This window comes from Geospiza fortis, unplaced genomic scaffold, assembly GCF_000277835.1.
Source record: "Geospiza fortis unplaced genomic scaffold, GeoFor_1.0 scaffold424, whole genome shotgun sequence".
NCBI classification, from domain to species: Eukaryota; Metazoa; Chordata; class Aves; order Passeriformes; family Thraupidae; genus Geospiza; species Geospiza fortis.
Genome location: NW_005054354.1, coordinates 1,201,526 through 1,215,605, shown reverse-complemented (window position 1 = coordinate 1,215,605; position 14,080 = coordinate 1,201,526). Strand labels below are relative to the sequence as shown.

Genomic DNA, 14,080 nt, shown 5'->3' with positions numbered 1-14,080 from the left:
AGAGGGAAATACCTGATCTTATACCCATTCCTTGAAATATAGAATTCCCACATGGTCCCTGCAATAGAGACATATTTTCTTTCAGTACCTAATTAAAGCTCTGCCTTCTCCTAAACTGTTTCACTGTGTAGGAAGGAAAATACACACCTCTTTTCTTTATAACTTCACTTGACCATGGCACACTCCACAGACTTTGCTGATTACTCCTGAAGTGTGCCACATGTGTATTTGTTTCAGCAGTGATGTAAGGACTAACTTCCATCTGACTTTAAATCCTTATGTGCAGCATCTTTATCTCAAAGCCCTGCTGCTGCAGCTGGTTTTGTGTGATATTCCTGTGAATTGGCCTTGATGGCTTTGGTATCACCATTTTTGTAGTAATGACTGGTTGTTTGAGGGAGGTCTGTAAATAAGTAAGTGTTTAAACTCGGGGATGTTCTGCTGATTTCTCTTCCTAAGACCAGGCTTGAGAAAAAAACACATTTCTTGAACTTTGCTCAAAACCTTGTACATTACTTGCCATGTTTATATTGCAATGTCAAGTAGTGCCCTGAAAATTCTTTAATAAAAAGGAGTTTTGTTGATTTTCAGGTGTTCAAATGAATCCATATTCAAAAAGGAAGATTTATTTTGGGCATACAATTTCTGCCCCACTCCGTACTCTTGGACAGCACTTCTGGGCCTTATTTTGTATTTGGTTTTCTTTGCACCTGGTAAGAAAATACTTGGTTTTGCTTATAAGTTTAAAATGTCAAATAGTGAAGCTGCATGTTAAATTTATTGTTGAGTCCAGCCACTAAAGTCAGATTGATCTTTTTATTCCTGATTCTTAGGGATGGGTCCTATGCCCTGGACTGTCAATTCTGAAATTTATCCACTTTGGGCCAGAAGCACAGGAAACGCGTGTTCTTCTGGAGTCAACTGGGTTTTCAATGTGCTCGTGTCACTGACATTTCTGCATACAGCTGAATACCTGACATACTATGGTAAGTCACAGTACTGTCCATATGTGCAGTACTGCCATTGGCACAGAGGTTTTCTATGGATTCTGGGTCCCTCCACTGGTTTTGTTATGAAGTGTCAAAGCAATGTTCTCAACCCACTGTGGTTTTGTAGAGATCTGCTTGGATCTTAGTGTTTGGTCTGGATTTCATAAGAAGCATTTATTTTTGTCCTTAACTGAGAACCCAGACAGTTGATTAAAACAGAGAAGCTGGAAAAAACCACTTTTGATTTAGTGAAATAATGCTGATTCCCACTTAAGGTGACAGCATCTGCAGTTTTCCACTTTATGGTGACATCCAAAGCCAGTATCAGATGGTACTTGCAGAAATGCAGCTGTTGATAAAGTGCTGTCTGTGGGACCCTGTGGTGTGTTTGTCAGGTTACTGCTCAGCCACTCTGGTACAAGTCATTTAAATCACATTAATCTGCCAGGGAGATGATGTGACCTTCACATCCTTACTTGTGCAGAGCCTTTCAGCTCTGCTTGTTATTCCTTTGAGCCATCAGTGTACCAGCTCTAGGTAAATGTTTGTTGGTCCTTTGCTACCTGCTCTGCCCCTCTAGATTGGGTGGATTGTGGGCAGGAACAAACTCAGTATTAATTGTCACCACAAAGCACTTTTAAATAATAATTAAGTGTAAAAGTCACAAACATTATTTTAATCCTGACTCATTTCTTTTGCTAGAGCTTTTCATTTTGAAGACTTCTCTAATGTGTCCTTCACTGTCAAGACAAACCAAGAAAGCTTTTTCCTTTCACATCTGTTTTTTTTTTTTGTTGGGCATGTGATTGTCTAATTGCTGTTTATTTTAAGAGCAGAGTGACTTGCCCAGAAAGGATGTGTATTATCTTTCACATGAATTGGAATTGCCTTTGTCAATTTACTTTGGTGAGGAATGAGTCAGTAAAGAGTCCTTCTCCTACAGCCACAGCTCATTGTTGTAACTCTGCCACTCCAGCCTTTGCTTTCACACTCTGCTGCTGTGTGAAAGCAAAGTGTGCTGTGCCTGCTGCTTCTGCCACTCCCCTGCCCTGGCACGGGGGAGGGATGGGGACCTCTGTAACTGACTGTGACAATGGTTTTACTTTGCAGGAGCCTTCTTCCTCTACGCAGGCTTTGCTGCCTTGGGACTGGTTTTCATCTATGGCTGCCTTCCTGAGACTAAAGGGAAAAAACTGGAGGAAATTGAATCTCTGTTTGAAAACAGGCTATGTACATGTGGTATGTCAGATTCTGATGAAGGGAGGTACATCGAGTATATTCGGGTGAAGGGAAGTAATTACCATCTTTCTGACAATGATGCTTCTGATGTGGAATAATTTTCAGCTGCTGATGTATTTAATCATTTAAAAGCCTTCTGGGGGAAAAGCAGCTCTCTGATGACCTCACTGCCCTGCTTCTGGTCTGGTTCTCCTTTCTACTGTGTATTTAAAAATGCCTTCATGTTCAAAAATGCTCCATTTGGGAGGAAATTCAATATGCTAGCGTTTTCTTGATAACTGAAAGCAATGGCTTCCAAAAGAGATTGAATTCCACAGTTATGTGACTTTACCAAGTGTGTGTGACACTGCTCCATCCCCAGAGGTTTAGTAGGGTGCACTGTACCAGATGAATACAGGAGGCTATGCTAGATGGTCAGGGGCTGTTCTTATCTCCAATGCTGACAAAACCTGAAATAATCGAGTGGCTGATGAGAAAGCAGCTGTTGGATCCCCATCCCATAGGAGCCGAGGAAGAAGCTCTGCTGTGCAGTATGACAAAGGATGAAATGCATAAGCTGCTGTAACAGTGACCATTTAAAAGGTTTAACTGATTGGGAAAATACAAATACCTGCTGTAACCATCAGAGGGACATTTCCCAAATTTACCCAAAGAGAGAGAATTTCCATTATTTATTTGAGCTAGCAAGTAGAGAGCCATACTTACCTGGATGGGGGTTCACTAGGGTGGTGTGTGCCTGTGCTACACTGGGTTATCCACCCACTGCTGCTCCTGAGTACATGCTGCAGTTGGGAGTTGATGTTTGTGAGAAAAACTGCCAAAATTGATTACTGACAGCAGGACAACAGAGCTCAGTACATGGCCACATGTACAAATGTACTGCTATATATTGCTAGGTACAACATAGAGGCTTCAGTTAAAAAAAAAATGTTTGTTTTCCTTTTTAGCATTTGAACATATTTGTTTGTGCCTAGTTTTGAACACAAAAATACCATTAGCTAAAAGAAAGAGAAGGAGGGGAGAGGGTTTGTGCTGCTAAATGCACATTGGTCATCCCTCCTTCGCCTTTTGCTTGTGAATAATTATTGCCTTCAGTTTATCTCCATATGTGCCGAGTAAATGACTCCCAGCACATTTTTCTTCAAATTTCCGTAGTCAATTGGTGTCTTGCTGGATCTAAAGAGAAATGTTAGCCATGGGCAGAAGCCTGCATCTCATATTAATTGCCTTACCGAAGCATTGCAAACTTGTCAAGAAAATGTCAGGCACAAAACTAACTTGGCTGCCTTTAGCATGGTAATGAAAATATGAATGGTATTTTATTCACCTGCTGTGATTGCTTGCCTTGGCAAATTGAATTTTATGCAGCTACATAAAAATATTATTTCTTTTTTCTTTGTCCTGTCCTCACTGCTTTAAGTCTTCAAAGATATGAGTTTGAAAGCATCAACAATTCAAATTCTTATCTTTGAAACATTTGCTTCATGAAAGAATGTGGGAAAATTCCTCTGCCTGTGGGCTGATACCCATTTGTTTGGTAGAAAATACATTTATTTTTTCATTGTGTAAAGATTAAAGAAGTCATCAGGTTCATTAGCTTTTATAGATTTGGTTTGTGGGTTTTTCTTGGGTTGAAAAATGTTTTTAATGTTGGGTTGCTATCAAAACCAAGCCTGGACATTTGTTACTAAATTATTTTTATCTAATAACATGGGGTTTTGTTGTTGTAAAAAGTCTGACATTATGTTATCTAATCTTCTGTGGGGGGAGTTCTTATTCTCCGATTATTGACCTTCAGGGATTGGGTGTATTTTGGTTTTTTTCTTTTTTTCTTTTTTCTTTTTTCTTAATCAGAGAAATATTTTTGGAAAGAAAACATTTTAAGGAATCCTCCTGTGACTTGACTGGGGCTAAAAGGGAAAAACATAGTAGACAGAGGGAATTTCAAATGAATCTTTGCAAAGAGCAGCTCGACCTTGAACGTCCCCTGTGTGGTGAGAGGGCTGGATTCTCATGCCTTCCATCTTGCCTCCCTTTTAAGCGCACAATATTTTAATGCTTGAAAGCACCAGCTGTAGAAAATGCTGAGATCTCCAGATCTACCTATTGCAAATGCTGAGGTCCTCAGACCTCCCTACAAATGCCCCTGCTGTGGGATGTCTCCCTTTGGCTGTCGCCTCTTTGAAGCCTTCACTGAAGGTGCAGTACCTGAAATGAGAAAATTAGCTACTTGGCACAGAGAGAAGAACAAAATCGGTTCAAAGAGAAATTAACTTATTTCTGAAACCAAAAAATGGTGTTTGAAGGCCCGAATTGGAAGCAGTTTCGTTACCTAGAGCAGTGTGTGAATAGGTTTGAAACAGCCAATCTGTGCTTACACAGTTTAAGTGGTTTAAGTGGGTGTTTTCTGGCTTCTGGGGATGGGGACTTGGGGTTCTGACAGCCCCAAAAAGCACAAGCCCACATGCACCTTCACACCTGTGAACATTCCCTTGCTTGGGGTGTCTGGAGTGGGAGCCAGGTCCCAGCACTGGCCCCGTGTCAGTGCTGACCTCACTTGTGTCCACAGGGAGAGGGAAGGTGCAAGGACTGGGCAGAACTGCAGTGAAATCACTGGAAAGGTCACTGTCACAGGGTCAGCAGCCTCTTCTGTTTTGCAGGCAGTACTGGGGCTTTTTAGCAGCAGAAGATCCATCCTACTCTCTGCCAGCCTTGTTCCATGGACCTTCCCAAAGGGTGCTCAGTCCCATACAGCACTGGGCTCAATTTCTCACACAGGTTCAGTCTTACTGAAAACACTTTTCTGAAGGTTTGTATCCCCTGTTCTTTCTCCCAAGACACAGCAATTGAAACATGTATTTTGTTCCTCACTGCTGCTGGCCATGAGGGTACAAGATACATTGGCTTCTTTATTGTCCCTCCCTGTTCTGTGCCTACGGAGAGCGGGACTTAAGTCTTCCTTTTAGGGTTTCTTCACGCCAAGAAAGCATTCCATACCTTACAAACACTGAACCAAGCATCATGTGTATTAAAAATGAGATCAGATCCTTCAAATTAATCTTATGCTGTGGGGTTTTATTTTTAGAATCTGTGAACATTTAGAGTTTATGAAGAAAATTAGAAATATGTTTCTATTTTGCAAATATTTTTTATATTTATGAGTATTTTAAGTTTTAAGAGATTTTTGCTAAAGGTAGACTTAGTAACATTCCAGATAAAAGAATAAAAATACAGTGTAATTTCTTATTACAAGAATTTCATTTATGAAGTAGCATAAATAATATGTCTAAGCACAATATTCTTTTATTGAAAGCTTTTTGCAGAAGATGTGAAATTGTTTCTTCACAAGGCTGCACACTTAATTCAGGTAATCTGTGCATCAGGAGTGTTAGAGTAATACTGCTGGTAGAGTTGGGCATATTGATTATACACAGCAATTTGAGATATTTTAATTCTGAATTATCCACCAACTCTGCATGTTGTGAGCTAACACTAACTATAAAAGAAGCAAGTCCTGATGCATTTTTAATATTTAAAAATTTAATTCATGTTAATTTGCATAGAGTAGTTTGTTCACCATGCTGAGTAATTTGAGATAATTTGGCACTTTTTTCTTCCCCTTGTCACTTTGTTGATCAAAATAATCTTTTAACAAGAGAACCAAACCTGTTTTGAAAATAGAGAGAGTCAAAGCAAGGCCCAGGAGCCATTTGGGGGCTGGAGTTTCATTGCTGTGTGGGCACCTTGGATGGGTCACTCTTGTGGACGTTCCCTTGGGAGGTGCAGTGACAACGCTGGCAGAAGTGGTGGGGCAAGAAAGGGTAAATCACAAAGGATCATTGCTCCAACACTAACTCATTTTGGGATGGGTTGATAAAGCCACATTTCACTCGTGTAGGAGTTAGGGTTGGGAGGGGAGAAGAAGGAAATGATGCACCAAAGGCACCACAAAGTCAAGTTTCAGTAGAGATGGGTGTTGTAGCCAGCAGGAGCAGTCTCTGCTTGTCTCCCTTGTAGGGTGGGGATGATGGGGTGAGGGACTGTGCTTGGCCCTGTGGATAGGAATGGAGGGGCTGTCAGGGGAAGGACCACTCTAGTGTTGCTCTCCCATGCCTGGTGGGAGGTGAGGATGTGGCAGGGGAGTTGGCACAGTTGTGCTTTTTTCCTTGGTGAAATCTCTTTTGCCATTCACTTGGGCTGAGCACTGGGGAGAAGTTTTGACCTTCAGGGGCTGCTACAGGCCCTAAGCAAGGGTCTTGCCTTAGGCCATGCAGTCCCACAGGCATTCAGCGGGCCAGAAAAAGACAGACCCTGTACTTCTCCACTTTTTACCCAGCTTTCTACTTCTTGGTGATGCTCTTCTAACATGGTCATTTTGAAATTTTACTTGCATTGTTGGCTTTGTTGGCTGAACATCACTACTGCGGAAGAGGCAGAATCTTTACAGCAGAGAATGATCTTGAGGTAGAAATCAAGGCAGAAGAGATGGTTCTGCAAAGCACTTTAAAGAGTAAGATATCTGTGCACTTTTTTCTGAGAGAATCAAGCTAACCAAACCCATTCCTCTGCACTGGGAAGAGAATCAAGCTTTGTGTACCAGGCCAGAAGCAGATAATGCCACAATATGTGCTTTATGGCAAAATGTGTTTTTATTGCGGGTAACATTTACAGCTTACATGTAGCTGCTGCCTATAAAGTGACTCAATTGTTCTCTGGATTTTAACAAGTCATACTTTTGTGCAAAAATCTTAGTGGTTTTCTATCAATCTTCATCACCTTGTGTACAGTACAGTTAAGCATAATCCACAGTGGTCTAGATTGTGGCAGTGTTTCAAATGTCAGCACAGTAAAATTTTAGGTGAACATTGTTAAAGAAATATTGTTGTTTGTGATACTGGGGGTTAAAATTCCTCAAAGGCAACTATATATAAATTTTAAAAGTCTGAAAAAAAAAGGCAGTTCTTATCTATTTTGTGTATGTTTTCATATAGAGAAGGAGTTTTTTATGTGCCAATAACCATCACTGTAGTGTTTTGTAAATGGGTGTTAATAGTGTTGCAGAGTTCTGTATATGAGAATATACTTTAGCCACAATGACCTGTTAGTGTGAACCATGGCATGTTTTTAATCTTACACCTCTCATCAGAGGTGCTCACTCGTTGGCTTCAGTAGAGCTCACTCATGCCAGGGGAAGTTTGACAAGAGTCAGGCCTCAACAATACAGACTTCATCTAAATCCCTGCTTTTTCACATTGTCCCTAGACAGTATGTTACATGTGAATGATCTGGCACATGTAATTTTAAAGCTTCAACTCCAATTCAGTTAATCTCCTTGATTTTGTTGAGAAAAATGCTGTCAGAATTTGCTTTGGCCTTTCATGACATTTATATAAACAAGGAGCATACTGATGAATTATGAATATTGTCCACCTATTTATAAAGGAACCATCTGTTTCTGATGTGTTAAAATAAAGGCAAATTTCTCTTGCTGCCTTAAACATTACACAGACTTTGGAGAGGACTGAATGTATGACCATCATTGTGACTTCTGCAGGAGAAACTTCATGGATGCTCAGCAGGTGTGAAACGAGGTGGTTTCATGGTGCTGGGATGCTCGTTACACTGCAGGCCCTGCCTCGTGCACGCCTGCCATCTGTTTGATTTCCAGTGTTCCAACAGTCCCTGGGAAACTGATGGGATTATCCATGTGCTTGATATTCTCCATGTGCTCAGTGTCCTGCTGGTCCAGGACATCCCTGGGAAGTGGCACGAGTCATGTCTCTGCTTTCCATTGTGAATCTCACTCCTCTACAAAATGGTTAACTGGATCTTGGTGGGACAAATGCCATCTAGAATATCTGAGACATTACTGGGGACCAAGCTGATAGTAATAATTCCATGTTGAATAATGTGCACATGGTGCCATCAGGCACACTGTAATCCCTGGGCACGGGTTATGGTATTCAGTACAAAACAGGTTTTGGCAAAACAGTTTGCTGGGTTGTCCAAGTCATTTCTTAACCATGTCGAAAATGTGCCATTTCCATTTCCAACCGGTCAAGCCTATAATGTATGAAAGTGTTGTACATTTTCTGAAACTTAAGTGATGTAAAATTATTTAATTGACTTATGATTGCTTTAATGAAGTTTGGTCTTTACATAAAAATAAATATCTTCAAAGAATTGTCAGTGCCAGAAGTGTAAATGAGCAAAATAAAAGGTGAGATACTTAATTACACAATTGTTCTCAAGGTTTCATTTGTTTGAGTATTCGGGTCACCTTTTAGAGTGGCAGCTTAACATTGCTCAGCAAAATGAGCTCAGACAGGTAAGTATCCCTTCCTTTCTGGAGGATTTGTGTGAAGAGCCGAATGCATCTATGCAGAGCTGCCAACTGTCCCAATGTCTCACCATGGGTTTGCAATGTCCTTTGCCCAAGCAGACTGGTTTCCTTAGAGCAATTTACACCATCAGACTTGATTATGGACTGAGGAAAGAGCAGGAGTTACTGTTTTCTTATGGAGAACTGTCCTAATTCTGTGTGTTTTATTAAGAAAATTGCTGGAATCGGTTTGATAGCTAAAAAAAGCAGCATGACTGTGACTGTGCTGTGCTGGGGCTGCCCTGGCTGCACTCCCCAGTGTGACAGAGGAATTGCACCCACGAGAACAAATGGAAGATGGTTCTGTTACATCCACCCAGCACAGGTACCCCAACTGAATCCTGGTGAGATCCAGAGCTGGCTCTCACAGAGCTGTAGCCTTTTGGTCCAGCATGCAGAGAGATCACAGCCAGTGGGGAGAAGCTGCAGTGGGAGACTGCTTGGCAATCCTGTATCTGTGGCAATGCATATCTCCAAGAGGGGAGCCAGGCAGCTCGGCACTGTGCACTGACAGCATCTCTTTCTAGGTTTCTGGCTGATGGTGCTTATGAAGGTGATGAGTGACTGCAGCTCATATTACTTGTCACCAAAACTACATGGCAGCTTTGTGGGATAATGAAAATCTGATGGCTCTGCTGTTAAACACTCAATTTTTTTTGCCTTCTGCCATTTGTCTATGCTCCAGCTACTATTACAAAACAACTACTGATGGATTGATTTTTGCCAAATGCATTCTCCCTTGTGTAGAACTGAACTGCAGGCAGTTACAGCAGTTGCTCAAAATCTTAGTGAGATTTTCAGGATCAGGACTGGGTGATGCCCCATCTGAACTGAAGTCACCCATAGAGTGCTGTGTGGCCTTTGCTTTGTGCAAGGCACCAAGTGCTTCACCAAGAAAGAGCCTTCTTTCAAGGCTCCTACAATTTGTGGGAGGTAAGTGGGGAACTTCAAAAAGGTAAGCTTCAAAAAAAAAGTCCTTTTTCTCTAATCTCAGTGGTCTCCTGCTGAGTTGCTCTGGGCTGGTTGAAGGGACCTGCTGCCAGTTGTCCCCTGAGCCGGTGTCCCTCCAGTTCGCCCCTCACCCCCACAGAGCTCCCTGCACAAACATACTTGGGCACTTCAGCTGTTGCAGTTTCACTTCCACTTGACCCAAAATGAATGGCATCTCAGCTCTTCTCCTGATGGACACTCTAATGCATTCAGCCCATCAAGCAACCAGCTGAGCTCTGTGGGAACCAGTCACACACACTTGCATCAGCAGTTCCACAGTCTCATCCTGGGGCTGTTTGTTAGCTGGTCTCCAGGGCAGGTTTTCACTCCCTTGTTTATCATGTGTTATTTCCCCATACCTGCATGTGTGTGGGTGTGATTGAGAAGGTCTACATAGTCCTGAAGTTTAGAAAGCTTTTGCCTTTTGAGAGTTAACTGCAGAACTACCAGGAATATTTTCTGCATCTTGATTTTGACAGAAAAATCTGGAGGGCTGTGTGAGTTTAATTTGGTTGGATACTTTTATAGGAGATGTTGGGATCTGGGTTTCAGGAGGATACAAGGATCCATCTGTTTTTCTGATGTGAAACCTTTGCCTTAGCTAGCACACTCTGATTTTGGGGGCTGTGATATCCCATGAAAGCTCAGATAGAATCCTTAATGCCAAACAGAAAAGCAGAGAGTCATACACAGAGCAATGAGATGTATTGTGTGAAGGAAGGAAGAGAAGCACACATCCAAAATGACCTGCCCACAATCTTGTAACACATTAACACCAGCACCAGCACACTCCCCCAGCACAGGGGGGACTTAGGTGCCTTTTATTGCAGGTAGAAAATGGCAGGGAAATGAAAGGCTTCCAAAGCAGCCATTCTATGGATCATTCTTCAGAAGATCAAAACACACAGATCCTTACAAAGATGCAGGAGTTATGCTCAGTTAAGGAGCGTGGAAGCTGCCACAGCAGCACTGATGCCAAGGGAACACATCCCTTGAGGGGACTCAGGTGTGAGAAGGGAAAACAAAGCCCCCCCTCTTTCATAAAAGCAGTGAATCACTGCAGTGTCCATCCCCACTGGAAAGAGAGTTACTTACAAATCATTAAAGGTGGAGAAAGGGGGTGGAGAGGTGGGGAAGATCCATGCCTGAAGGAACAGTGAGAGTTCGGGGGCCCATCAGGGAGGTGGTGTGAGATACATGAGCAGTTTGAGGGCAGAGGGGGCTGGATTAGCTAAACTTCATAATCAAGGTGATATGTGGAATTGAGACTGGATCAGGTTGCCAAGGCAACATGAGCAGGGAAAAACACAAAGCAAATCCTGAGCAGAGGCTGAGGGAAGGAAGGGCATAAGGTGTGGAGGATGGTTAGAGAAGTGTGAGTGTGGGCACATAGTGTCTGTGCCACACCATGCATGATGTCAGGGGCCAGTGTCAAGCTGTCCTGGGTAGAGGGGGGCAAACTCAGAAGACACCACTGGGCTGAGGATGCAGCTGATCCAAGATCTAAATCTCTCTCTAAAAAACAGAGGTTTTCTTTCCCAGGACTCAGATTCATAGGCTTAGTCTTCAACTTTTAATTTTTTTTTTTTACACTTCTTGAGTGCTGCAGTGCACTTTTTAATTGCCTAATCTATCAAAACTGCATATATAGAAAGAATTAGTCCACAATTCCTTGGCCAGCTCTCTGTTCTCAGCTGCATCCACCAGTTTGTGCATGGTGACAAGGCACAGGAGCAGGGTCAGGAGCAGGATAAGCCAAGCCCTGCTCTGCTGGCACATGCTGCCCTTCTCCTTAACATGTGGCATTTTCAGCCTTCCCAGCCCCGCAGCTTTTCCTTCTCAAAACCATTTCCACAGCTGAGGCTGCTGAGACCCCGTGTCCCCATCCAGCTGTCACCAAATCGCACATACACATTTCCACCTGAAGCCTTCACTCAGGATCACTCAGCATCGCTGTAGCTGCAAAGGGGAGGCTGTTGGCAGTCACACAAGGAGCTGTCCTGCAAGTGCCAGATGACTTCATCCCTAAAGTGGCAGTTGTGGCTTGCAGCAGGTGGCCAGGTCCCCACTGGGAAGTGGTGCCTTGTAATAAGCATTGCCATGAAATTGGTACTTGTTCTAATATATTTATGGGGAGATGGCATCAAAACTGTCTGGCTGCTCCCAGTGAGCTCCTTCATTGTCCGGGATGTCTGGTCAGTGTGCCCTGCCACTGGTTTGTCAGAAGATGTGACTGCAGTCAGTCAGTCTCCTGCTGTATCGCTTCTCCTGTGCTCTCCCTGGTGTTTGAGGTGCCCATAACCTGCAGGTTGGCTGAGGGGGCTGAGGGAGAGGTATATGCCCCATGCAGCTTTGGAACTAGGCTGGAGCTGCTGTCCCCACTGCTCTCCTCTCATGGGCTGCTAAAAATGATGGGAAAAAGTCAAGAGCAAGCAAAGTTTTTGTAAGCTGGGTGAAGGCTAGCTGCCCTGCCAGCCTGGTAGCAGATGAGATACCTTTTGTATTCTCTCTATATGTCATGCTTCCTTGTGGCTGGTGGGATTCACAGGGATACACTGGGGGTATTGGGACAGTCCCTGGTGGGGGAGTGATGAGTGCCCATAGTTAGTGCAGCCCAAGGCTGCAGGGCTGCTGGAGGAGCTCTGTGGCTGTGCACTCAGGGATGAGCTGGTGTTGGGGTGAAACACTGCTGCTCTTCATTATTGGAATATAATCCCAATATTACCGGGTTGAACGTGCCTGGGCTTGTCTGGCCCTCGCTGCCTGACCAAAGGCGGCAGCCGTGGTGTTACACCCCAGAGATACCTTTGGTTAGTTGTATGCGGCAGCTAGGCTCTTGGAACAAGTCCAGGCAACAGAACTCAGGCTGGACCTCTGAGGAAGAAGCTTTAGGCGAGGCGAAGAGGAAAAAAGGAGATGGATCCGGCTAGGGGGTCATAGTCCAGAGTTTATTCCTGGGCACGCAGGCCTCTGAATGTAGCGACAACCCCGACTGGATCCCGACCGCATGGTCCTGTGTCTTTTTAAGCTCAGGGAAAGGGGGAGGGGAAGGGGTAGGTGAGCTACCAACCAGGTAGCGGGGAGGGGGCTCAGGAGACAAATGACACCTGGATGGCCCAATTGTCCCCAGGGCTGAGAGGCATCTTTTGAACTTGACCTATCAGACGACGGCCTTGCTGACTTTCTGAGATTGATGGACAGCTCTCAGCAGGAGGCAGGGAGAGGGGACAGGGGAAGTGGGAAAGCCAAGACAGGACACTGCTTCACGCTGTCACACTTCATTGCTGCACAGAAATGTGGGGGAGGAGAGGCAAGAGAGGCAGGAGCTGTGCTCTAAGGAGGTGGAGCAGGGCAGGGCAGCAGCAGCACCCAGCCTTCCTCCCCATATACCTACAGCTCCCCTCCTCCAGCCCCAGGCCCCTGCCTTGCTCTCAGCACAGGGAGGAAGTGGCTCAGGCAGCAGCTGCCTCCATCTGCAGCAGCTGCTGTGAGCAGGCACAGCTTCCCTGGAGCCCCTTCCTGGCAGGGCTTATTCCCCAGCCCCAGCCTGGGTGTCTGTGATAGCAGCTGGCCCTGGCCCCGGCCCCAAGTACCCTGCTCCAGCTGGCCCTGCTATGAGTGGGCCTTGCACTGGGCAAGCTTGGAGATCCCTGCCAGCTTCAGCTGGTTTGGGGTTCTCCAGAAATTAATTTGTTTGCATGGAGTGAAGCATCTCTGGGGAGCAAAACTCCTTACAGATCTCCTGTTTCTCAATAATGACACCAGCCCAGGAAATGAAATAAATCTTCTGCAGTAAGAAATATTGGTCTGTCCTACGATCAGCCACAGCTCTGGGTCAGGCCAGCACCCATGTGCTGAGTGTGACACTGGCAGTAAATCATAGCACTCCCTCTGCAAACGGGCACAAATAAATGGTTCATTTGGACATGTTTTTCTTTCAGCTCTATTAAACAATTCAACAGGCCTCTTAAAGCCTCCTGCCTTATCTTGACTCTCTCACTCTCCACCCCTCTGTGTTTGGGCCCAAGATCACCCATCACCTCCTGCAGAGTAGGTGCATCAGCACCCTCTGCAGCCGTGTGCTGTGTGGGAGCTCACCAGGAGCTGCTCCTGTTGGCTTGCACACCCAGAGGGTTGTGGCACCAGAGCAAGCACCACCAGGGTGGGCAGTCACTGCAGAATGGCTGCAGAGGGGGACACATTCATTCAGCATTCAGCTCAGACAGTCAGGAGACCTGGCTGGAGTTCCACATCACCAGCCCTGGAGAAGCAAGCTCTGGTTTGGGTGACTGGGATTGTCACCTCTAACCTGTCAGAGGCTGTCAGGGAGAACAGGCTGAAAGAAGTGTTGCAGAAAGGTCATTGACTTCTGTGAGGACAGAGTAGGCACTGAATGCAGAGTTAAATATTTTTTCCAGGAAACCTCATCCTCCCTCAGTCTGCTATCTGTTAAAACCCTCAAAAAGCCAATTCACAGTTT

The 14,080-nt window shown here is 44.5% G+C and overlaps 1 protein-coding gene across 1 annotated transcript in view; it reads left to right on the top strand.

Annotated features, from left to right (window-relative positions):
• SLC2A13 (solute carrier family 2 member 13) overlaps positions 1 to 3,619 on the top strand; it is a 141,150-nt gene extending 137,531 nt beyond the window's left edge. The window contains exons 9-11 of the mRNA XM_031059015.1: positions 592 to 713; positions 834 to 986; positions 2,100 to 3,619. Coding sequence (XP_030914875.1) covers positions 592 to 713; positions 834 to 986; positions 2,100 to 2,326 — 502 coding nt within the window. The 3' untranslated portion in view covers positions 2,327 to 3,619. The remainder of the gene's footprint in view (positions 1 to 591; positions 714 to 833; positions 987 to 2,099) is intronic.
• The last annotated feature ends 10,461 nt before the right edge of the window (positions 3,620 to 14,080 follow it).